The 27,272-nt window shown below is 41.2% G+C and overlaps 1 protein-coding gene across 10 annotated transcripts in view; it reads right to left on the bottom strand.

Moving 5' to 3' along the window:
• The window catches only part of sox6 (SRY-box transcription factor 6), a 154,842-nt gene that overhangs the window by 64,432 nt on the left and 63,138 nt on the right, over positions 1–27,272 (bottom strand). For all 10 annotated transcript variants that reach the window (XM_037790351.1, XM_037790329.1, XM_037790387.1 and 7 more), the window contains one exon: positions 10,995–11,084. In XM_037790351.1, the coding sequence (XP_037646279.1) occupies positions 10,995–11,084 (90 nt within the window). The remainder of the gene's footprint in view (positions 1–10,994; positions 11,085–27,272) is intronic.

Raw genomic sequence — 27,272 nt, 5'->3', positions numbered from 1 at the left:
AATGTTTACACACCACAAATATGCTCTGAGTGCACATGACAATCATCATTAAAGGGGAAACTGAACAATGCACTCTTTATTTTACTATCTGTGTATGCATACTTGAAAAAGAAAAGCAATGACAGACCAATAGGCTTACTTCTCTCTCTACAGTCACATGTCCGCACTGTGTGTGATAGAGAGAGAGAGCGGCTCCGCTGCACTGCTCTCTCCCTCCGCCTAATCAATGCTAAGTGATCCTACCATTGACTTACACCGCCAACATAATTGCCAGTGAGAGGCTAGACAGTAACTCACTCTCCTCCCACTGCACTCCTGTGTGACAAGCTGATCTCGGAGAACATACGAAAAAAGAGATGGGAAAACCGACAGAGAGAGGAAGAGACAGTGAGAGAGAGAAGGATAAAAGCATAGAGATCTAGATAACAGTACAGTGAAGTCTGGCCCGGGGCCAGCAGGAGCTGAATTCTTTCCTGGGTGTCTTCCTCTCGTCTCTGGCCACATCTGTCTTGAGTTTCTCCGAGAGCTCCCAGGGGCCCTCTCCACTCAAACTATTTTAATTTGACTAAACACCTGATTTATTTTATCTCTCCGATGAGGAAAGCCGTTTGTCTTAATAGGGCTTGTCAACCTCCAGAACCCATTCAGGGCAATTTACTGGCAGGCTTGTCTGAACCTCGGTTCGCCTCGCTGTGCCTCCGCTGCCTGCTGCAATGGAAGAGAGCTGCAATTCTCCATTTATCCTCCTAACGAAAAAAAAGCACCTAAAAGCAGCTATTCATCGGGCCTGCGTGCAGTTTCCAAGGCCTGAATTGACTTCTTATTCACCCGACTACACTTGTTGTGAATGGCTTATCTGTAAAATTGATACAATCAGCACCAATTTTATTAACCTTTGGCTGTGTCCATGAAGGAGCTGCCTTTTACAGGTCACTGGCAAGATACATCAGTCGTTGTCACAATAAATCACGGCTATCAATACTGTGGTGGGGAGGGGGGAGGGCCTGAAGGAGGAAATAAAGAGCGACAGAAAGAAAGAAAAGAAAAAGAAAATCGTCGTCCATGTGAAGGTGACGGCCATCAGGACTCAAGGCCGGCACAGATGACCTTGAGTTGGGAACCAAACATCTGGACTCAATGACGCCCTCTCAGCCTGCATAATTACACATTTCTGATGATCACTCACTAGTTTAAGAGTGTCAAAGCTGTGAGAAAAAATTTAATAAGTGGAATGTGCAGCACATACGTGTTGTGTTTGTGTGAATGAATGTGCAGGGGGACTGGTGCTAAAGATCCACAGAAGGATTTGATGGAGTAGTGCGAGTGTGGAGAGCTCCGTCCTGACCGGACACCAAAAGAATACTAACAGAGGGCCCATTGTTTTGATGTTGAGCTGAATTGTGGGAAGTCTAAACTGCCCTCTGTACTGCAGTTTGGGCCTTCCCTCTTTGCTAATTTTAATCTTAATTATTCAACACTTTGTTCAGTCTTTTTTTGTCTAGTCTAATGCTGAAATATCAACAAGAATTACTCAGATTACTCCAAACTTGTGCTAAATTTTGACGAGGGAAAACTGGCATGGCCTTGTTTTGTGTTGTTAATTGATTTCCAATAATAAATATATACATACATTTGCATAAAGCAAGCATAATTGCACTTAAATACTTGACAAATTTAAGGTACATGTTGAACAGATAATAAATGTGCGATTGATTCGCGTTTAATTGTAATTAACTATGGACAATCATGTGATGAATTGCAATTAAATTGACAGTCCTAATGAAAACATGGTGGAAGAATTTTACTTCCGAGAGTGTACAAAGCTTAGTAGAAAATCAGGCGCATATGTTTTTTGTTGGGCGGCTAGTGTAAAAATCTCTTTCTTCCTGCTTTAAATTATGGATTAGCTTTAAAATGCAGATAAAACTTTTATTGGGTGGTGCAGAAGAGGAGAGTCGTGGTCTGTGTCTGACCAGCCTGCTGACAAAAGAGGCCGTTTCCTGCATATTGCATGGCTTTTAACAGCGGTGGGGCCGGGGTCTGCCCGTTAACATGTCTCCTCGCATTGCGCTTCCGATGGCAGACAGACAGCCCAGAGATGCCTTAGCGCTACATAAACCCCAGCAGTCGGCCCAGACCTAACGTGTTGTGACATCCTCCCGTTAGACGACTGAAGCCCTGTAGGACAATACCAGCCTGACACAGGAAGAGGATCCCAGGAGTGAGCGGTCAAGCTGTGCTGGCACTTTTCATGTTTTTTGTTTTTTTTCTCAGCCCACCGTGTTAACTTCAGAGATGCTAGATTGACACATAGGAGGACGAGACGGTAAAGCTGTGTTGTTCAGTTTCAGCGCATTCACCTTTTGAGATTCCTGCCTCTTTTAAACGTCACAAAGTAGGGCAGAAAACATCGACGACGGGCGACTAAATAAATGATAAGAGGGAAACAAGCAGAGCCATGGTTGCTTGGGGAGGGATGGGGGTATTTGAGCCTTGGGGTCTTTGGATAAAAGGCACTTTGTAGGGGTGCGATTTGTTCTGTCCAATACCCACATCTCCCTCTCTCTTGGCTCCCTCCTCTCTGCTCTAATCAAGCAGTCTCTAATTTGGGTTCCAAGTCCAGTACCGGGGAAAAAGAAGGAGGCTTGTTACTTTGAAGAGTCCCGAGTGAATAACACAGATAAAAGATTCAGGCACAAAAAAAAAGAAGAAAAGCGAGGGAGGGTGAGGGTGAAAAGGGGGAAAATCACAAGGCACCCTATTCTCTTGCCTTCCTTTGGTTAAGACAGCTGAGCCATTATGACCAGATCTGAATTGAGTTTTTTAGCGCCAGAAGACTGGAATTTCTTTGTCTCGCTATCAGTCAGCTATTGTGGATGCTTCCATATGCTGCAAGCCCATCCTAAGAAAATTAAGACTTGTCTAAATGCTCCGATTGTACCAAGCTGTATCCACAGACCGCACATAAACTTGAATGCCTTGTGTGCCGCGGCTCTCTCTCGCTCTCTGCTCTCTCTTAAAGAGTGTGTGAATGTAGACATGAGTGTGTACAGATGTGTGTTGCGTGCTGTTCCAATCGATAAAAGGTACATGCCTCTGAGTAAATGCGCACGTGTGTGAACTCTGCGGTCATCTGACCCTTTGTCAATTCTTTCTGTGGAAAACACAAAGAGCCAATTGAGTCGTGGTAAATGGCATCTATTGGTACCTTCTTTGGTGTTCAAAATAGAAAGATTTTTCTGCACACAGACCTTTCTTGAAAACCATAAAACTGCTTCAACAAAAGCATGAAACGCAAGCCAACGTTTGTATCAAACTCACTTTTGTGATATTGAATATAACTGAAACATTTTGGTCAAATAAATATGTCATATTGAGGATCTAGATTGGAATAAAAACCAAGCTAGAGTAGCAGTTTTATGATACCCCTTTGCGTTCAACTATTATATATATATGCACACACTTGTTCAGCAATGCTACAGGGCTGAATGTGTTTCCAGTAATATGGTGTTAACGCGTCTCCATGCCCTATAACCAAGACAATATGAGCAACAGCTGTTTTACCTGGCTTGCTGCCTCTGCCATGATATAAAAGCTGTTAATCTTGCCAATAAAACCCCATTAACAAGCATGAGCAATGACTCACAAGCACATGTCATCCACTGGCAGCAATGATCCGCAGTCCCTTTGCTTTCCTATATGGTATGAACATATGGGCTAATTCATACCCATCATCTTGTTAAAAAATGTCAGATCTTCTCAAATTGTTAAAACCACTTATGTGCTTGAGACTTGTAACTGCTCTTTACTTGCTAACAGCAGTCTGGTATTATAAGTTCCTTACATTTTATATCTATACGTCTATCTGTATGTGTGTGCACATGCATTTGAGTATCAACAGTTGTGATTTTAAGACACTTTTACGGAATCAAAATCATTTAAATGGCTCAGCAGACGATTTTTTTTAAATAAATACTCTTGATTGGCATATGGAGAGGTTATTAATAAAAGCACACTTCATCTACTGTGGTTTTGCTGTTCATGCCGATCGCTGATGGAGACTAATATTTTGATGATAGACGAAGCCTCACTCTTCAGTATAATTATGCTAATGTAAAAGCACCAGCACTTCACTGTCTACCCATGACACTGGACAAGGTACTTCATCAAAGCCAAGATAGAGGCTCGACCTGAACACATTACTCCACAGGGGAATGCCAGCGACCCTGGAATTCACTCTGAAGACAAAAAAACAACTCGGCACAGAAACTTTTCTTTTGGTCTTTCAGCATTTGAATACATCATTCTTTGACTCTATAATACAGTGCGACAAACCAGAGATCCTGGCACCACGCAGGATGTTATATGTATGCAAGGCAGCATATAGCAAAGCTTACACGAAAACAAAGATTGTCTCCAATCCTTTTATTCATCGCTCATGGTAATGAGTCTGACCCTTGTGCCCTCAAAAAAGAAAAGTTTTCAAGGTCTGTCTCATACAAAGCGCTCAAAGCCCGCAAGACAGTGATCAAGGCAACAGCTTACTGTCTGCAAAACCTTGGAAGTGAATTAGGAGTTAGATGTTGTCTCGTTCTTTTCACAGCACATTTATTCATTGGTCTTACCTATGCAGCTGATAATTAAAGAAGAATGTAAAAAAGGAAAGCACAATAATGGTTTTATTGCGGAAAAGAAAATTAAAATGTCTTTGAAATTAGTGTGTAAAATGATTTTTTTTAACTGCATATAAACAGCTTTTGTGATTAGATTTTGTTTTTAAATATATAAACTAACTTTTAAATAATGTAAAATGAAACTAATTACTGTAGTTTTAGAGTAAAAACTTGTTAATTTAGTGATAATCCCTCATTTATTATGATCAAAAACTCAATGAACTGTGAAAATATAAATACATACAAAGACTGTAAAACAATGGTTTAATTTCAATAAAAAAATTATTTAAAATGTTATATTTAATTTGTTTTTGCAATTACATTTAGTGTTTAAACATGTAAAGTAACAGCTTCCCACTACATTGAATTACAAATACACACTAAAATTGCTTTTCAAAACTCTTTATTTGTAGCATCCTGATGTCAATTTACAATGTTGACTACTCACAAACAACTCCAACAACATTAAAATGGGAAAACACAGACACTTGTTTTTCCAAATAACAATATCTAAAGCAACAGTATCCTGGCTTAGAGTTACAGTCTTAACATTTCAACATTTTTCATTTCCTAGCCCCTTCTTCCCAGTATGTCTTACATATATTCAGAGCTGGAGCGTTGTGTAGAATAAAACAGATGTAAAAGACATCTAAAAAAGTGCCATTTCACTTGCTCTTCCTTGTAATGAGGCCAGTCTGTCCACTGTGAAATGGCCAACAACTCTCAACTGAGAACAAGATGTAGATCAGTCATTTGTAAAACTAGCTGTTAGGATGTTTAGCATCAGTAGCACATCATAGTGGCACACAAAGATGACTGCCCGTTACGAGACATTATGTAAAATGAAATATCTTTGAGGTAGTTTAACTGTTTTTTAAAGATGCGGTCTACTCAGAGTAAAAGGCAGGTGATGTCTCCCGGCACGTGTTCTTCCATGAAAGAAGGAACAGTAACCAAACGGACTGGCTCGCCATCTTGTTGAGTCTTTCAATAAACAAAATCTGCACAAACGATAAAATCAATCCGTAAGCAGAAGATTCAATAACACAAATATCAGTTACTAAATCTAATCTTTCTATTGATACGTCTTCCACATTTTCTGTTCATTTTATGAAACCACAATAACTAATTATTGTTAATTAATGTTACAGAAATATCCCAAGTGATGGCGGACTAACGTTAGCAATGGCCAGCGCACTGCAAAATGCATTTAGTTCATGACTAATGTTAACTGTTGATAAATAATGAAAAATGTCGCTTAGCTTAGCAACCAAACTAATCAATTAAGCTTTTATTTTCAACATATTTGCATTATCTTTACGGTAATGAGTGAAAGGGACGCTAAACATTGTATATTGCAAGAGAAACAAAAGGTGATGTTAAACAGCATTTCCCTCATATGTAAGCTTATTCTATGAACTTCAAATTAATTACACGGCAAAATACCCACAAATGACCATAAATTTGATAAACCCACATTACATACACTTTTCAGGGATTATATTTTAGTATTATTACATTATATACAGCATTTCATATATAGCTCAGATTGGTTTTAGTGTCAAAATAATATAGCGCAATTCAATATTCCGTTTGAAACAGTCATAATTTATCATAACTAACGTTACCAGGCTAGTTAGCAGCTAGGCTATGCTGCATTACTAGCAACAAATAAAACCCACGAGTGTTCAATAATATAACACAACTCGACTAATTAGAAACAGAGTTTAATTTGGCTTGTAACTTACCTGTTAACACTGCGTTGTAAACGTCATTTTCTGTTCACATTGAAACTCGAAATGTCCCTCCTTTTCAACTCTATTGGCACGCTCAGGCAGAGGACCAATAAAAATTGTTATTCGATGCTGCATTTTATTTCACCGGCACGAAGGTGCGCGCGCCAAAAATGACGTAATCGCGTATCTTGCATCGAGCGCAAAGGCTCCGTTTGCTCATGCCTGCCCTCCCAAGAACTGCATTCATTTCGCGGGAGCACACACAACATAAAACCAAAACTACCAGACGTTGTATGTTATTATGGAGTAGATCCAGCTAAAAACAAAGTTCAAGTGGTAAAAAAAAAATGAGAAAGCTATTGATCAAAATCTTAAAAGTTCTCGTCTTGCATGCACTTTTGAGACGGTCCCTAAAATTCAGAAGTCGTTTCCGTCTGTTCAGAGTGCATTATCTGTTCATATCTGAATAATGTATTTGTTTAGATTCTAAGTATTAACATAGGTCAGCCCCTTCAGCAGCCTTTCTGATGGCTGTGAGGATACTATTTTGTTGTGTTTTACATGCAATGACAATAAAGCATCTCATCTTATTTGCTTTGCTGAGGGGAAAGCTGGTGAATATTTCAGGGGAGTGCCGTTTTATAAATGACAGGTGTGTTTTTGTCAGCTCCGTGAATGTTTTACATTCTCTACAAATGGAAACGGGAGTAATACGCTTGTTTCCGTGAAATGTATTATACAGTTTTAAAAGTCATTAGTTAAACAAACCATGACAAACCACTGGAATATGATTCAAAACACAAACGGAGAACTCTATCCATATCACACACACACACACACACACACACAGCACTTCCTTTTTTACCTCCATCGCCACAAGCTAAATTCCTCAATTCATTAGAGGAGAAAAACACACAGTCCAACACTCTCATACATTCATCTGGCAAATGTGGCCTGAGGAATAATGATTTACTGTGGCTCATATTTCACCTGAGTGCACAGGGCAAACAGTTGACTGAAGTGTTGTGGAGAAAATGCTAACTGAGGCATTTTTGACTGGAGCAACTGGACAGATACTGTTCTGTGCTGTTTGTGTGAATGCTTTTGTATGTTTGGGTAAATCTAATATACATAATATTTATATACAGTATGTTGTAGAAATGCACAATTCTTTCCTTGTTTCTAAAGCTATATAAGTCGGGGGAAATGTGTGCACAGATATTGTGCTGTGCATCTCCAGTGGCATCAAAAGCCCGCTTTATGGAAGCCATTAGGAATAAAGTTGCATTTTTTAAAGTGAATAATCGTGTTTTGAAGCTAAACCCACACGGCTGAACAATGTGGGCTCTGTGTTCACACATTGGACTCCTTTCTGTCTGTGCAGGAGTAGAGCCAGCACAGGTAGGGCCAGCATCAAATCAGTCTCAGCTGCCGCCCTGCCCTGCCCTGTGTTCTCCTCCTAAACAGCTTCCACTTATCTGCCTGCCACAGGACTGTCTGTGTGCACTCGACCACTGTCACGTTGACACCATTCTCAAATTGATTGTGACAGTGCAAGAGCCCCGATTTTTCTGCTTCAGAATTCAAGCCGCCATTTCAACGCTAGTGTACAATGTTAAGCTTTTTTCTTATTTTAATTTTTTTTTTTTTTTTTTAGCAAATTCCAAGAGAATGAATACAGCTTGTGTTCCAATTTAGTACCCACATATTTTCCTTCAGTTTGAGTAAATGCTTGAGCATTTTTGTTTTTCCTTTTTTTTTTTCTCCCAACGGGGGTCCGGGAAACTGGCACTCAGCAGGGAAACTTAAACAGCTCTGTTGAGTACGAGGCTCAAAGACCCTGCACATAGCAAGCATGCAACAGAGAGCAACCTTATCTGCTTAGGACACTGTGTACTATATTTGTATGCATTTGCCACATGTCTGTGTGTTTACTGTACAGTGTATACATACATACAGTACATATATACATAGGGAAATAATGACTTTAAGTGTCCTAAATCGTGTGAAGAAAGAGGAAAAACCTCTTTGAGGTATATAATTGTAAATGTCAAGTCTAAGTATCCCCGTCTAAAATCTTTTTCTCTCTCTACCTCGTGCGCTCCTCCTTCCACCTTGCCTCCTATTATCTGCTACTTTCTGTGGTTTGGAGCCCTTCCAGCCGGCCTGCCTTTCTTGCTCTGAGATTTCATCTCCCTCCTTCATCGTTCCTGCAGATTGACAGCTAAGCTCAGGTATGAAAACAAACAGTTAGCTCTGGAATTGACTGGTGAAAAGAAATCCGCCACTAATGCTCCTTCGCAAACTCTCCTTTTTCTGCCTGCCCCTGCCGATGCTAAGCCCTAACAGCATACAAGAAAAAGGCAGATGGAGATTTGAGATCATTAACCCTTAATAACCCCATTCTTCATGTCTGGCTTAAGCACACCGCCTATACTGGATTACAGCGCTTGTTTCTACTGACTCGGAAACAGCGCATTATGTAGCCATGCACCCACATGACAATAAGCTATAATTATAGATGTGTCATCTGTGAGAGGTAAATGCATGGTTGGGATTGCAGACCTTGAAAGCTCCGATGCTGTTGATACTATTGTTTTGTTTTGTTTGTTTACTGTACGTGCGTGTTCACCTCAACGGGATAAAGTATTCGGGGCATGTCTGAACACAACTGCAGTAAAAGAATGTCTTTCTTTTCATGGGTAAAAAGCCTCGGGTCAAATTCTGTCACACCTAGAGTATTGTTTTTCATTTTTATTTGTTTTCTAAAAGCGAGTCTAAATTATTTCCTCATCAGTCAGATTCCACCACTTGCCTCTGCAATAACACAATTGCTTGTCTTTCAAGGTTTTGCTGGAACAATGTCAAAAGGTAGCCTACAATGTGCTCAGTATAATTGGTTGAGGAATTGGTGAGCGATCAGCAATGAATATACAAGGCCACTGTGCCAGTAGGTACTGTAGTCTTTATCTGCATGTCAGCCTTTATTCTCCATTTCCTTTCATTCATTTGAAACCTACAGGCATGTTTGTCTTTTGTACCGATTTTAACCTAACAATTAATGGGACCTCTGATTCATCATAACACTTTAGATCTTAATCATAAGGTGTTTTCTGCGAGGTACCTTTGTTTGTGTTTTAATTAGGCGGACCTTGTGCGTCTCCAACCCTGGGCTTCTTTTTAATTGCCCGTATTTACATCAGGCAGACATCAAACGCAGAGAGAGAGACATTTGTAAGGGGGAGCACAAAGCAGCCCTTTGAAATGTCTACAGTCATATGAAATGGCATGCTAATTAAAAATCTAAGGCTGCCACTGTGATAGGAGAAGCATTTATATTGGTAACTGTGTGGTGTATAGACTGTCTCCATAACTCATCAACAGACAGAGGCCATAGTGTTTATTATCAGACTCCCTACCTGTTTACAGACCACCAAGTAACCTTCCCGTTCCCATTCATCAAACAGAAGAAATGCCCTGCCTGTAATTTAACAGACCAGCTTTCAAAAGGCTAAATCATTTTAAACATTTTACCCGGTGCACTTTGATCTACAGTGGCATACAGTATACGGGCAGGTACAATGAATCTAGTTCACCAAGCAGTGATTTATCCTTCAGTTCATTAAGGTTATTGCCAATGAATATACTTATTAGAACATTCAACAGCCCTTTTTTCCTCTCCTCTGTAATTCCCTGGAAGTGTAATTCAATAATTAAAACCTGTTTTATTTATGTATGTCAGCCATGTTTTATAAAGAGAAACAATTAAGCAAATGATCAAAATCACCTGTGAAATGAACTCTCTTTATAGGTGTGTGTGAATAGTCTGCATGAAATGTTAATAAAAAAAACATTTAAGTGTTATATTGAGAGTTTAAATAAAATATAATGAAGGTAATGGCTGAGGTGGTGTTATCAGCCAGCTGGTATTGTGCTTGCCTGCGCTGTATAAACACAGCAGCTCTCAGTAACAGTCAGTGCTAAGCGGCGGCCCTGCCCATCCTCGGCCCACCTTCGCCCTCTCACAAACAGATTTCGGGGGAGTGCTGAGCGGCGTTTTTTTTCCGTGCCGCGCTTGATACGCTGTGCAGGGCGTTCACTGTCAGGAGTCAAGACATTCCACTCAAAACGCAAGCTCACGGAGGAGACGACTCTGTGCGTCACCGCACCGTCTCCTCTCCTCTCAGCTCAGCCATGCTCTGTTTACATCAAGCACACTTTGGGTTCAACAATTACCAGAGCGGCGTGAACGCACTGCGTGTGTCGGAGCAGGGTAGCTGGGCTCAGGGCCGTCGTCTGAAGGAACAACAACAATAAACCACCGACAAGCACAGAGAGCCTCGAAATGAGTCTAAATGGGCTGGAATTTTGAAGACAGCACTTTGGACAGAGTCGGGCATTCCAACAAAAGATAAGGGAGGAGAGAAATGAATGAGGAGGGCAGCCAAAGGCCTTTGTTTTATTTCAGAGTACAAGGCTGTGTGTGAGATTATACAGTACATAGATTATGTATGTCTGATAGGAATGAGGGATTTGTTAACACGGCTTAAGGGTGTTTGCGTGTTGCAATCTTTAGCAGTCCTACCTTTTACTTCTGCCAGCAGTTCACTGGTGTTGAGCCTCTCCATCTTCTCTTTCCAGTCTTTAGAAAGAAGTGTGTCCATGCATGAGGGATCTGAAGACGAAAAATGAAGAAAGACATTTTAAGTAATTTGAATGAAAAAATAAATGTCTCCGTTTAGAGTGTCATATATTTTTTATGATTATTATAGTTTTGTGGATGTTATAAATCTCTACATCTATTCGCTTAAATGAAAATTAAAGAAAGTCAGTGAGGTATTTTATTTGATGGCATTGCACGGCGAACATTAAAAGAGACTCAGCCCGACAGCTGAGAGATGAGCTCGGGGTGGAGTGCGGAGGGAAGCAGGCATTGTGGGGATAGCAATAAGGGCAGAGAGAGAGACATTAAAGTGGGAGGCAAGGAGTGAGACTGGCTACGTCCGAGCGTTCACATAGCTGCCAATGATGAAAACAATTAACATTTGTCCAGCAGACAATGAATCAGAGGAGGAATGGCTGCAATCTGCCATGCTGTCGCTGGGGTAGCTGATAAAGAACACACTGGGCCGGCTGACCCGGGCCTCCACCATCCCTGCACTGCTTAGGGGTCAGCCTGTTCCCATCAAACACCAGCAAGCCTCCACCCCTCCACCTTGAGACACTGTCTCCACTAAACTGTCTGCCTCCAGATCAAGACACACAACGTTCAGTCCTCTTGAGTCTGATTAAAACAAGCAGAAATCATGTACAATCCAGTTCTGGGAGAACAATTCATGTACTGTCTAAAACAGCTGTGCTGATTTCTATAGAAATTGTCCTTAGGTTTAATGTAGTGCCCGAGGATGATAACATTTGTAAAACTGTATTTCTCTAGATTCGGAGCGAAATGCAAAACCAAAGCAGACACGCTAATTATTACCACAAAGCCCCGGGGCTCCGTAATGAATAGTCTAACCACATATCTAACAGTGGATCGTTTATGAACACACTCCTGGCAATAAAAGGACACAATTCAGAAGCATGTTAATGTTTCAAATGATGCCACATAGGAGGTTGTCCGCAGTTTAATGTAGTTGTCATGTGTTTTTGATTCCAAGTTGCACATAATGTGAAATTCAGAGAAACAGGAAGGCAGAGTGAGAGGGGCCTGTCACATGCAATATACTGGACGCTTCCAGTTTCGCTATTATCATCCTCCGACATCAAACACAGAGGAGATTTGTACAGTTTGAGAATGTATACAAGTGTTGTTTCCTTTTATCCGTCTGCAACATCTCTTCCACAAACCAAACACTGTTGTTCCCTCTGACAAACACTGACTTCAGAGGAACTGGGAGTAACGGGGGGTCAGTAGCTCTCGTGGCCTTGTTTAAGGATGGCTTTCAGAGAGATCAAGCGGAGGGACCATTTTGTTTGATTGTCCACTTCCTCCAATGTGATGGGGGTCGACAGGACATCTCCAGCTCAGGGTCATTATAACATTACTTCTGCTTTATTGACTTTCCAATTCCCAACTCACAGTTTGTCCCCTTGACCCGAAGAGAGGGAGAGAGAAAGGGCTGTGTGTTTGTGTGTGTTAACTCCCTCCATGGCACAAAGATCTTAAAACAGGGGTTAAAGGCAGAGAGAGGGGGGGGGGGGCGAGTAGCAGAGCTCAACTCTTCTCCCTTGCGCCTCACCCCTGGGTGAGACAGCTTCCTCTCCCAGAACAACAAACTCCCCTCAAATCATAATCTTTAGACAGACAGAGAGCAACATCGGTGAATGACATTTTCTTACCCTAAAGCACAGAAAAGGCTTATTTTATAAGTGGTGTAAAGGGGGAATTAAACAAACACAGGGAGCATATGTTAATATGAACACATATGCTCCCTCTCACACACACATACGTAAACACACTTTCATCACAGATGCTGCTCCAGCACTTGATCATTAAGGAATGCACCAACTGTTGGAGATAATGTGGTGCCAGCTTCCATTCTACTCCAGTCCTCCCCCTCCTTTCCACCTCCTCCTCCCAGGAGAGCTGCCTCTCCCTCTCACTTCTCCATCCCCTCCGTCGGGCCAGACACGACCTGCCAAGTCCTCCACCAGGAGAGACTACAGCTGGAATGCACCGCTGTCCTCCCTGCCTTCCACCTGGGAGAAGGTGAATAATGGCCTGGATTAGTCTATAAAATAACTCTCAAACATCTTTCAGTGTTCGAACGGCGCGGACAAAACAGGCAACCAAAAATGGATTTGGTGGAAGCGGAGCAACTTTTTTGCGCAGGCGTGCTCGAAGGAAAACAGTAAATGAGTCAGATGTCTGGCTTTTTTCAAAACACCCTTCCACGGCTTATTTTTTCAGAAGAATTTAGATTAATAGGAGGAATGCTATTTCGGTTTCTAAAATGCCCGTCTGTTTTTATGGAAACACTGGTTAGCATCAACGTAATAATTACTGTCACACTGAATGTCAAAAAAAATTTAAACGCACTGTATTCCCCATAAAATGTATTATTTCTAATAAAAGATTCACACTTGGTGGAATTGAAAGGCAAACATGATTATCTAAGACAGTTAGTGCAGAACTTCTGAAGTTGTTTAGTGTAAAGCTGCTCTTGTCCTCTCAAAGTAGGACATCACATACTGGGGAATTAGCTTAAACAAGAGAAGAGTCCAGTGAGTTTATTTTTATTTTCCTACGGGGGCTCTTAAATCTCTCACACCCCCCCCACCCCTTCGAATGTCTCTCCCTCCCCCTCTCGAGATAAAATGCTCTGTGGCTGGGGAGCAGGCCATTCAGCTGGGATGAGAATGGAATGAAAACAATAGCCCTTATCAGGCTCTTATTTACATTTTCCCAGCGTCCCTGCAGTAGACTGCTTGGCTTGTCACCAAGCCCAGATCGCCCCACTGGACCAGGACCAACTTCCTCCAGCCCCGGCGATTCCAATGGTCCCTATGGACCCTCGCCTGGCACAGACCCCCGCCGCTCTGCAGCTAGCACAGATAGCAACATACAAGACAAAACTATTGGAGTGTGTGTCCAAGACGTGTTCCCATTGAGAGGGGAATGGTTTCTGGACTACTAAGCCCGTCTGGGTCTCATTGTCTCTTCTCTGGGGCTGGGGCTGTATAGCTGGAAAAATGCCCTGAACCCTTTCCCCGAAAAAAAAATTTCCAAGCGGCACTCAGAAGAAAGTGAATAGTCATCACTGATTTAGTACTGCCAAATTCGCTATGTTTATCTCCTATCAGCGCTGTCATCTTCTGGTATACAGCTTTCCCGTACAGGTATTCTCTGATCTTACTGATGTGGGTGAACAGGCGCAGGGATTGAGACACCTTAAACCCAGATGAGTTGGCTAGATTAGGCTACAGCTTTTTTTTCTTTCTCTTTACTGTATTAAAAGCAAAGCTAATGATCCTCATAAATCTCAACAAAAGGAATGTTTCTAGGTTGATGTGTGACATAAACAAAGCTTTCAGCACCTGGCAGTCAGTGCTGCCAGAATATCATGTTCAGTATAAACCACAGAAGTGAAGCTGAGAGGCAGGTTAACATTAACTGTCTGTCCTGACACCCCCTGACAGTCTTTCCCTTTCATATTTCATACACTCGCTGCTGTTTTAATGCAACAACTAATAATCTGAATTGGGTTTTTTATTGTTCACACACATTTTATTAAATTGAGTGCTAGTTAGCTGTAAATGCCTGTGGGTTGAGGAGCGAAGGCAGGGGAAAGTTGTTTGCTAATTTACGTTTTTATTGCTGCTCTAAACAGAGTAGTTCATTCAAACGATCATTGCAAACTATAGAAAAGATCAAATTATCGAGTGGAACACCAAATAGACAAATAAGCGAAGCCGCAAACAAATCAAATCTTGTCACTTTGGAATTGGATTGGACAGTAATAAAGCAGATCTTAAAAAATCATGACACACTAATTTTCAAATGGCTCTTCAGATTGCCACGGAGATATGAGGTCCAGCAAAAATATACCAGCACTGCTTGGGCAAAAAAAAAAAAAAAACATCTTCACTTTGACAAAGCGATGTTTTCAATCTACTAAATTTGTTGAAAACACTCCATCATGTTTCAAAAGACAGTCCGCCACTGCCTCAAAGCACAAAAATGGTTTGTTACAACATGCAGCAGTCGGTGTTTTATTACTCTGTGTTGTCAGCAATGAAATCGTTTCAACTGTCTGCCACCACATTCTGAGCCGCTCTGCGTGCGCTATTCTCCTGGGACGAAAGATGATACTTGTGTTTGAGTGTTTGTTGTGTTGAAAAGCCGTTGGCAGAGAAAAGAGGGCTATCTGGGAGAGGCAAATGAGCCATAAGTCATGGATAACAGACTAAGAGACCTCCCCTTTAGCATTGGCCTTGTATATCAGTTGTCCCAGCCTCAAGGGGAAACATGTAATTACCAAATCAATGATCAACTGACACTGGCCATATAAATAATTTCCTCCCCAGAATGCAGAGGGGCAAATAGGGAAACAATGTTGTTTGCGGTGAGGAGGAGCAAACAAACAGAGGAAATGGGGTTTAGAGTCTCTAAACAAGCTTCAGCTCGAATGGAGCACATTTTTACAATTTGTCATAATCCAGTTATAGCCGAGCAAAACCAAAACCTCCTCAGAACATTAAACCGGGCGTTAGGAAGATCTACGAACTGCAAAAACAAAACTGAAGAATGCACCATTTTAAAAATATAGAGCGACTCTAACCAAGGACATAAAATTAAATATATTTTTTGTTGCAATAATATAAAAATTCACATTGTTAAGACAACATTTGACAAAAACATGATACTAAATAACAGAGAACTTTTTAATTTCTTTTGGTGGAAGTGTTCTCTGGGCTTGCTTAAGCACAAATGTGAAGACATTTTCACAATCAGTCAAACTGTTTGGCTGAAAGTATCTCTTATCATACTACATTAGGTATTTGGGCACATGGGACTACTGTTTTTGCAATTAACTCCATTATATTTTAGGAAAAAACAGTAGTCCCATGTGCACAAATATTATATATAATATGATAAGAAAATGGCTATATCTCAGAAACTACAAGGAGCACAATCAAGTATTTGGTATTTTCAATATGGAAAACATTTAATAAACACAATGTATGCGTTTTTCCTCATTTTTAAAAAATTCCTAATTTGACTATGAATAAAAGTGGTATTTTGACCAATCTGAACAAATGTTGTGACCTTTTTCCTTATGATACTAAATATAGTCTTTGGGCACAAATGGGTTAAACTTCTTGTACAAACATAACATATGCAATTAGTTGAAAATATAGAAAGTGAGGGTAGGTTTTAGGCTGCACAGAGGGTTCTAGAAACGGTGGGTAACATCATACACCCTACAAGCTAAAAGCTCTAATGAAGTGAAAAATGGGATGAGGAATATCCACCGTTACTTAGTGTGAAAATAACACAAATCACTGTTATTTTGCAATGATTTATACAGTCATAAAGTATGCATTAATTACTCCTCTATATGATATTAGTGCTTTTCATTAACTTCATTATAATGGCTGTATCATGTGATTACACATGTAAAAACTATGTGTCGAATTTCGAAGATAAACTGTTATGTCTTAGATAGCTTTTTATTTTATTTTTTAAAAAAAACTCTTAAATTCCACTCCTGCATTCAGTGTTAGATATCCATTTCTTTAATTGAGGCATACACTTCTATCTCGGAGATAAAACTCTCAGAATGTCAGTCAGACAATGATAGGCTGACGTCTAATTCCCCCATCCACACTGCACTGCACGGGAAACAAATCAAAAGTCGAGGTTGATAAAAAAGAAAATGACTGTGACACACTCCAAGGAGTCCTTTGAATATCTTAATCACAGACACACTAAAAACAAGACCCCATCATCACACCAAATAAAACATAATAATTACAAGAGGCAGGCAGGGAAGTGAAATGCAGAGAGAAAACATGTTTTTGTCATTCAGCCGGTAGTCCCTGAGACAACAGCTGTTGGATGCTGCAAATACTCCTGAAGTCTCCATAATCATGGCGTTATTGAAGTGAGGACAAAAAGGGCACTAATTGCAAGGGAGCAATCGGAACGCAATAGGTTACACACCCGGGTGATGCCGCACAATGCAAACGCTAAAGAGGGAGCTGGGGGGGAGAAAAAACATTCGGAGCACAACAGTGCGTTGTCGCTCATTTTCAGGCAATTACCTTTCCTCGTTGTCAACAGTTTTAATAACCTCTACCGTTTCTAGAAGACTTTTGGGTGCAGTTAGATAATTCCAGCTTTTTTAATATGTAATCACTAGTGCTGGCATGCATAAATAAAAAGGTCCAGACACGTCAGTGTATTGTGGTGCACCTGCACCTTGCGGTGGGCTTTCTTTAACTGACACCTAATCATTATTCCACTTGGTGAACATCTCTGTTAGTCACCTTTAGACTATCCTGTTCGCTCATGTAAACAGTTGCTATAAATATACTGTAGGTAACATGGATGAGACTTGCTTCATGTGAGGTTCTGATACATCTTCTCTGCTCCAATACTTCCTTCTTTCTTCCCTTGCTGCCTCATTTCCTTCCATCCTAATTTTCTTACTGTATCTACTTTCCCTCAACAGGATGACACTGTATCTCACCTGTGTACATGCCTGCCTGCATAAACTGCAGGGGTGGGAAAAAAAATCGATACGGCATAGTATCGCGATATTTTGAGTAGCAATATTGTATCGATACACAGACATCAAGTATCGCTCTTTTATTATATATGTACAATGAACCTCTTAACAGTCCAATGGACGCTATTCTGTCTTTCAGAGGTTGTAGCGGCCTCAGTCTTAAAGCTAGAGTGAAGATGCTGGTATCATATGAAACTAGAAAACCTAAGGAAATTCATTGGTATCATGTCATGTTAGCTTGTTGGGAAGAACGCTAAATAACTCACTAAATGCACTAAATTTTGTCGAGGAAAAACTGGCATGGCCATTTTCAAAGGGGTCCCTTGACCTCTGACCTAAAGATATGTGAAGATATGTGAATTATGCAGTTGACAAACTGCATAATTTGCAGTTGAAAAAAGGTAATAAATCGAAATATATCTTATCGCAATACTCAGCATATCACAAAATGTTTAAAATCCCAATAATATTGTATTGTGACCTAAATACCGTGATAATATATCATGGGGCCTCTGGTGATTCCCACCCCTAATAAATTGGCAACATCACTTGTTATTGTCTACAAGGGGCTGTGGGCCAGTTGTAGTTTTTCCTGATAAGTCAAAGGTCTTTTCATGAATAGGAGTTTTTTTGGCAAAACATTTTGTGGTTGCCTAAACTAATTGAATTATATTCCTTGTATTTATCCCATTAGCATCTGAAGGTTGCAGAGTTAAGTGGACTGAAAGAGGTTAAAACTATTACAAACTGTCTCATTTTAGGTAAGAATATTAGGTGCAATTAACTGCAGATAACTTTTTGATTATTTTAGCTTTTTCCGCAGGAAGCTAAAAAATGCTGGCCTATGTGACCAAGAACTTGTACCTTATCCTTCGCCTTTATCTGCACTGACCACTGTGTTAATCCCACAGTGTTGACCTGGCCATTCTGAGAAGCCATATACACACACAGCGCGCTGACCTCTCTAAATAGGACACGTGTCTATCAAGCATATATGAATTAACCATCCCCGAGAGGCTTCACCTCCTGAGCTGAGCAGCATGTGACCTCTCCCAATCCATTTTACTGCGGCACTCTGTGGCAATCAGGCTTGAATTATTAAAGTGAGCAGTGAGCAATGATCAATTCATTGCGGCCCTTGCTCGCAGACTGCCCGGCCGTACTTCAGCAGAAATGACATTGAGAACACTTGAGTATGCTTCCAGACAATGCACATAAACGTGAAATATGTCAGACCCAATATGTCAATAATCATAACTGTACAGGCTGAGGCCATGTCCAGGGTAATCCTACAGAAATGCTGTTAGATGACTGTAGGGTGAGCAGCGTTCAGCGCTGGGATTCCTTACAAATGCTTTCTTGAGAGAAAGAGCGGGAGAAGTTGAGGGGCAGATAAGAGGCTAGTGTGCTGTATACTGAGAGATGCTATGTGCATTCACTAATCTCTGTACCACTTCCTCGGAGAGGGCCTTTGGTATTAAAGCTTGTAATAAATATTATGTGCGATTTTTTTTGAACATATGTTGCTGAAGACTTGCAGTCCTTGCAGAGGGCACGGGCCACAAAAAGCAACGATTCAAAGTCAAATTACATCCCTTATCTACCCAAATTAGAGAGGGGGAAAAACAAAAGCAAAGAAGTTGAAAGAGAGAGAAAAGATTGCAAGGAAGTACGCAACTCAAGGAACCTGGAAGTAGGAGGAGGGCAAGGGGAAAAAAAATGCAATCAAAACTTCGTGAGGAGCAGATGAGGAGCCAAGATAAACCAGTACTCAGAGCCCCCAAAACTGCAATCTCCCCTTAAGCCGGAGAGTGGCAGCTGGCAGAACAGCTGGTGAATAGGATTAATGTCAGAAGAATGAAATAAAACTCAACATATGTCCGAGCCTGAGGTGTTGGGACTGTGCGTGATTGTGCCCCCGATGGATGCCATGTGTGCATCTGGAAGGAGCTGCTGTGCTGCTCCGCTCTCTACCCCACAAGGTCACTTTTAAGAACTAGGACCATTAAATGCTTGGATAGCAAAATGAACTTTTCATTCCCTCTCCTCTCCCCTCCTTCGCTTTAAAGTCTTAATTCGGGCAGCAGAGGGAATTTATTGAACGCAGCTATCAATACAATGCATCAGGGAAACAAACAATTGCTACTTTGAATAAATTAAGGAAGACTGAATACATGATTTATTAAAATGCAGCAAGATAAAACACAAACAATTAATTTAAATTTGATTTAATAATAATCAGCCTAATAAAGCCTTGGTGCGACACTGGTTTATGAATCGTTTTAACTAGATAGCAGTAGAGCAGGAAAGCAAAACAGAAAGGCAGTAAGAGAGAACAAAAAGACAAAGATATAGTGATGTGATAGTCAGAGTGTGTTTGGTTTACTGGAAAGAAAAAGCAGATTTACTTGTGGAATTTCAGCCGACGCTGATCAGGGAATCAGCGCTTGTGAAGATGAACACTACGAGGAGAAATATGTGGACTTGATTTCAATTTATAATTTCCATTTGATGTCGGTAATCATTAGGGTCCACACACTGTAATAAATTATAATAATTTCACACAGAAATTAAATTACTGGGTACCTTGCATTGGAGAGATTTTTTTCGGGGTACCCTGCAATTTAACTGTCAGATATAAACTTGCCTGCTAATCAATGCTCGAAAACATTCACATTTATTCAACTATGTTAAATTAATAGACGTGTGAATAAAATGCGTGAGTACTGTGATCATGGCTGTTCAGTGTGATTTAGTAAATTAATGGGTGTCTGACTCTACAAGGACAAAAAGAGACTAATAGGATCCACATGAATGCATTACAATTTGCAGTGAAGCCAAGTGTCTTGTATAGACGTCGAAACTTTATTTCATCATAAATGCTGGACGACGGCGATGCGCTTCAGAGATTGAGCCATAAGATGAGATATTAAAAAAAGCACAAATTACAAGAATAAGATGAGTGATATACGGCACGTTTGGTAATATGGCATTCTGTAAATGTGTTGAATTTAACTAAAGCGTGTGTGAATATGCTCCAGACTGTATATTATATTCTAATTTCACTTTAAATAAATGACAAATTTTGAGGTAAAAAAAAAACGTAAACTTAAAGAGAGGGTATTATTCATTTCTAATTCTGCAGTTGCTCATTTTCAAATAGTAATTAAAGTTGTTTATTGAATCTCGCAGGCAACTATGTTTACTAAGATGCCAGAGTTCAGGATGCACACACACACTGCTTACTGGACTGTAAGACCCAAAGTCCATTTTTTTTTAGATAAACTCTTACTGTTCAAGAATTAGTAGACATCTTTTTGTGGTCTTAACATTGTGTCATCATACCAGAACTAAAGCTTGATCAACACAATTACTGAACAATTAGAATTAATTTAAAGAAAAAGAAAATTTTAAAAAATGAATGTTTGTACAATGTACTATTCTGATTCTTTCCTTGCCGCTGGATAAAGAAATGATGAAGTAACCATAGCACTTCTAAAGGTTAAGCATTCCAGCTCCTAGAAAGTCCCCATTCATTTGCTCACAGTGCCCAAAGTGTCTCAATGTGCTGTTGTTCAAGTTGGTTCAGCAACAATAGACGCTGTACTTTCCTTTTCAAATGGGCCCATTCCCTTTCTGTGGGATACAGAGCCATACGGACTGAGACCTGCTGGGCAAAGATGGAGAAATTTGCTTCTCATGAGCGACTGAGCTCATTGGTCCAGCTCACAACGGGGAAGTTAACAACAGGCTTACAGTATCAGCTTTGTAGAGCAAAGTGCCACCCACCCAGAGGAAAATGACAAAGAAGGAGGAAAGAGGAAGATGAGGTGTGTAGGGGGCGTAGTAAAACGACCCAATTTCCTTTTTTCCAATATTATGCTAATTGGGATAAGAATAGCAAAAAGGCCGCCTCAACAAATCATTAATCCTTATTTCAAATAATAACGTCAACTAACAGATTGAACTTCATGATGTCAAATTGACGACTTGGTCTTAAAGCATATTAACCACCCGACCGGGGCAGACTTAAAAATTATTCTGGAGGTACTTCCAAAGAGACATGACGTTCGTCAAATAATTATACTCATTGGCACTCAGGCTTTGCAGTGCAATAAAACACATTTCTATTCGTTTCTTCTGACATCCTCATCTCATCTCCTGGCGCATGTAATGTTATTGAACAAGGAGAAAGAAAAAGCATCGAGTGGGAGGAAACATCTGTTTCATCGCTGCTGATTAAATAGTCTCTTTGTTCAAAAAGGCAACCATCAAAGTTTGGTGACATGCTTGCTGTTTGCGGGGGGGAAAAACAATGCAAATATGTTAATAGGCTGCATCTACACCAGTTGTCATGTTTGCTTGTGTCAAGGCGGATCTCTTAGCCGGATGGCTGACGTACGTCTGACTTCCAGAACAAGCCTGCAATGTGCTCTGAAATCATTAGCAGGCCACAGAGGCTGTCTGTGCCCAGGGTGTGAGTTACACTCGCACTATTTTGATCCTTGGTCAGATGACACCGGCTCTTTTGTCAAGTTATGTGTGGAGAATGCTTGGGAGCTGAATGCCACAGCTAGGACAGGGATACTGAGCTGGCACACAAGTCTCCCTGTGTAACCCTACTGCAGGCATTCACACACACACACACACAAACACACACAGCAGGACACATGTGCCCTCCCTTTGCACCCCATCCCATTTTGGAATAGCCCCTGTTCTCCCCATTTTTGACCGCCTCAGCCCCTCCTCCTCCTTCACTGTCCTGACTGCATGCAGTTTGTCTGTATACGTCCCTCTTCCAGTTCCTTTTAACCGCAAAACCAGGCTGTTACTTCCCAATTCTAGGCTTCACGGCCCAATGACAAATATAGTAGCATTAATGGCTTCTGCCTTCTTATGTGTCAGCGTTTCACCATCTCTGTGCCGCTCCAAATAGTGCGCGGTCACATAAAACAGTCAGGCCATTATAAATTGGTGCTGATCTAATCACCCACATACAGCATTCGAGGCAAATCTATTGTTTTTCTCTAACAGCAAAAAAAGTAAATATTTCCCCAAATTGCACAAGCAGTGATGTCATTGACGAGACATACCTACAACCAGTGTGTGGGTGTGTGAGTGTGTAAAGACAAGCGAGCCTCTGTGCAACCCTAGCTGTGATTTGTCTCTCAGAGACACCCGTTTCCTCCTATCAAGGGGTTCCTGTGCAGCCAGTAAGCCGGGATCACAATGGGAGTTTTGTGCTGCATGGGCGCAGGGGGACACGCTCAACAGCTGAAACCCGGGAAGATGGCCCCTGGAATGCTCCGCAGCAGTTGCTACTGTTGACTAATCGGAATATGAGAAGTGGGGAAGGTGATCTTGAATGCAAAGAATGGCACATTGAAGAAGCAGCTGCTTGTTTTGTCATCTGAATGAGCAAGACAGCAGAAAGGGTTCCCCTTTTTGAAAGGGAGCAACAAAATCTATATCTTAGCTTGTGTAAAGTGAAACCTGTGCCGGCCTCCGAAGTCCTATGGGGACGCGCCCGTGTTATGTGAGGGCTCTGTTTTGGAACAGATAGTAAATACATAATTCAGCAGCGGACCAGACACTCTGTGCTCCCTATTCCCCTCATACAGCCACTCCATTTAGCCCTGGGCTCTGATCTCAGCCTGGCAGAGGAACAACCTTGTCACTGGAGAGTAAGATGGGGTGGGAGACAAAAATCATAGGAGGAGGGAAATTGTTGATCTGGATCAGGTTCGAGTGTCGAGATGGTAGGGAAAACATGAAAAAGAGGAGAGGAAAAAGAAAGAACTGGACACGAAGGAAGAGGATGGGAAAGTGAGATTAGGGAGGAGCGAGGGGGCAGGGTATCTTTTTTTTTTTTGGTGAAAGTTCACATGTCAGGCTGGCAGGCTGCCCGCGGCATACAGCCGAAAAATCTATTTAACGTCTGCTTCACAGGGTGACAAGAGGGTTGATTGGCAGAGAGCAGAGAGCCGCTTTTGATCATGTGTCCTAACAAGCGATTCCAGCTCATGTCTCTTCAGCCTGAACAGATCTACATTACCTATTCAAACAAAAGTGACAGACCAGAGCGCTGCTCCGCTGGGCTGGTGCACCACGCCACAGGCCAAGAGAGAACACACACACATGCACACACAGGAAGGCCCGCACTGACACATACTGTATATGCAAGCGCACACACACAAAACTATATCGGCGATTTGATCAAATAGATTACTTGCGTTAAGATAAGCAGCTTGCTGAAATCATGTTGAATAAACAACAGATTATTAAAGGAGGTGGGAACACAGGAGAGATGTTCACTGATGTTTGGCCAGTGTGTGTGTGTGTGTCCTGCCAGGAGGGTCCCGGCCTATAACGCTGTCCGGTAGGATGCTGCATTCGGTGCGAGAGGCAGCGTAGAGCTATGTGTGATGATCGTCTCAAAATCTGCAACCAAGGCAACTGGATTTCCAGCCTCATTGCATATGCATAGAGTCAGAGGCTCATGCTCAGATCATTATAACAAAGATTCCTATTAATTAGGTGGGATAAAGCAGAACCAGATGACATGGCAGCTGGGATGAGAGGAGAGAGGGGAGAAGGGTGGGAGCTAAAAGAGGAGGGGAGAAGGTGCATCAGTCTGTTTGGGGGGAGGGAAGGGGTGCTTTTTGGAATATAATTATTATATACCTTTAGAAAACATTTCTTTTTTTTAACGCTACATTGAAACTAAATACATTTCCAAAGAGAGATCTGTTGGTGCTATTAAGCACCTGCAGCCAATTTCCAGCGAGCCGCCATGAGGAGTCAGCAGGGGCTGTGACACTGACGGGGGACAGTGTTACAACAGAGTCAAGAGTTCATCAGTGCTAATCAGACCATGGGCTTAGAGCTGATCCTATTCTCTTCCAAAGCTTTCACCCATCCCTGAATCTCATTACATGGCCAGTTGTAATAGAGGATAATGACCTGGGGCTACGCACACAATGCTGATCACTCCCCCCACACTCAACCTACTGCACAGTCATTACACAGTGATAATACACATCCTCGCCGGGGGGATTACATTTATAAATAGAGGAGAGATGGTACAGGCGAAAGGAGAGAAATAGAGGTCTAAGTGATGAAACACATACAGTACTCACACGTATAACCCTGTGCCCGAACACAATTACAATTAGTGCACCATGTTGTGCAGTTTTATGCCACGAGCAATGGTTAGGTTACCTGCCGCTGTAATAGGGGGAACTCTTTTCTCAGAAGCCAATAAATATCCTTCTACCTGAGATTAAATGGGGGTTGCAGTTTGGCTGAATGGCGGTGGTATGGCTCCCCTTTGCTAAGCTAATTAGCCATGATTCTGTCAAAGGGCTCCAGGTGTTGAGTATTCTGCTTGAGCACCTACTGTATCCACTCTGACTTGTCCAAAGAGCTGTTTTTTGCACCTTAGTATTACATATTTGACTTGAGTGTCTGTTTTTCTTGAATTAGAGCTGGAAAATTTTGATTGGCATTTATAGATTATAGCTATAGATAGTAACGTGAAAAGTGTCCACTGTCACTGTTTAACAGCTGCGTCAAATGTCCTCAGACCATCACCTGTTCACCGGCTGCTTGATTCTGATACCATAGTTATTGTAGTTTCAATAATGAAATGGTTGAAAAAGGTTGACTTAGCTAATAAGAAACTGTAACACTGAATGGTAAACAGGCATTCTTATTGAACACAGCTAAAAAAAAATGAGGCTACCTCTATTCAATAACACAAAGATGATGAAAGATACATAACTGCATCTACTTCTGTACTGGTTTTACTGGCAAGGACCCAACAAGTAGACACTGAGCCCAGGGAAATCCCTAAAAGCTAAGACAGGAAGCTTAAACCCAATTACCCGTCCTTGTCTTGGGGGACGACCATAAAGACTCAACACACAAAGTATTTTCTGTGTTGACTTGCACAGTATTGATTCATACTTTAGTGCATTATATAAAACTGTTCTAATTGCATGTGAATCAAATCAAGGTCACCTTGGGGTTTTTATAATGGTGGCTATTTTTCTTTTTCATCCTAATACTTTATACTGACATTTTTAACTCTTGACAAGTGCTGTCTGGAGACTTATCCATAAATAATGCATTTACAATACCTAGTAAATAAACATGGGGCACAATCGTTAGCCCTGCTGGCAACTGGGCCTAATAGAGCTTTTACAGCAAAGGTGACTATTCAGCTAAATGCGATGCTCGCTGCTGGGAGGACATTTTCATTCATTAGCACAGTCACAAGCACTTAAAGCACTTTAAGGACCAGAAATGGAGAGGAAGGGTGGAAGGATAGAGAGGGTGAAAGGGTACAAATATATAGAGATGGAAGGATGGAGATACCGAGCACCGCCTCTATTGTTATAATGTTTATAAGGCATCGTGGTCAATGAGGGAAGTGGCCAATAATTTTTTCTTTGAATGATATAGGACTAAAAGCATTCATGTTTCCTTCCAGGTGAGTTTTAATTTCTCCATGCACTCTAAACACAACGTACATGTTTTGTGTGTTAGCAAGTTATCAAAATTTAACTCACATAGAAGAAAATTGGGGTGGGAATCAACAGAGGCCAAACGATACGATACTATCACGATACTTAAGTCACGATACGATCTTATTGCGATTTTAAACATTTTGTGATATGCTGAGTATTGCGATAATATATATTGCGATTTACTGAGCCCGCTACAACCTCCGAAAGACAGAATAGCGTCCGATAAGAGGTTAATAGTTTATATAGCAAAAAATTGACGAACGAATGAACGATACTATGCAGTGTCGATTTTCCCCCCACCCCTAGAAAGAAAACATGAATGCTTCCTGCTGTTTCACAGATGAACTATTTTTTTAAGGAATTTAGAAAGATTATCCTGGCAAAACCTTTTTTTCCACCAGTTCTTAAAGGTCCAGTGTGTATGATCTGGCATTATCTAGCAGTGAGGTAAAGAGATTGCAACCAACTGAAGCCTTTTCTATGTGCCAAGCATGTTGGAGAGCTACGGTGGCTGACGCGAAAACGCGACTGGCCTCTCTATAGCCATTTGGAGCAGAGCCAGTGCGTAAAGTGTGTGCGTAGGTGGGAAGTGAGTAGTGAAGCAAGAGAGAGAGAGAGGCGGCGACGGGAGGTAGAAACGTTATCGACTCCGGTCCAAGCAGGATAATTTAACAATTTTTGGTTTGTCCGTTCTGGGCTACTGTAGAAACATGGCGGTGCAACATGCCCCCTATGTAAATATAAACAGCTCATTCTAAGGTAACGAAAACACAACGATTCTTAGTTTCAGGTGATTATACACTAAAGAAAACATACTTATTAATATTATATTCCATTTTCGTAGATATCAGCTACCGCTAAAATGGAGGTGACTGGAATTTAATTTGTGGTTCTCACAGCATAAAAAAATAAAAAAAATAAAAATAAATCACATCTAAAAAACACAACAGTAAGAAGCACCGGAACAGCTAATAAAGGTGGTCAACAATATTTGGATCCCATGTCCAGGAGGCTTCCTCCAGCGTTAACATCACTTTAGGTGGGATTTCATGTTCCACATATGAGCAATGTACTGTGTAAAAAGTGTATCACAGA

The sequence above is a fragment of the Sebastes umbrosus genome, chromosome 2 (genome assembly GCF_015220745.1).
Source record: "Sebastes umbrosus isolate fSebUmb1 chromosome 2, fSebUmb1.pri, whole genome shotgun sequence".
Lineage (NCBI taxonomy): Eukaryota > Metazoa > Chordata > Actinopteri > Perciformes > Sebastidae > Sebastes > Sebastes umbrosus.
Note: the sequence above shows the minus strand (reverse complement) of the source record. Positions and strands in the feature narration are given on the sequence as shown.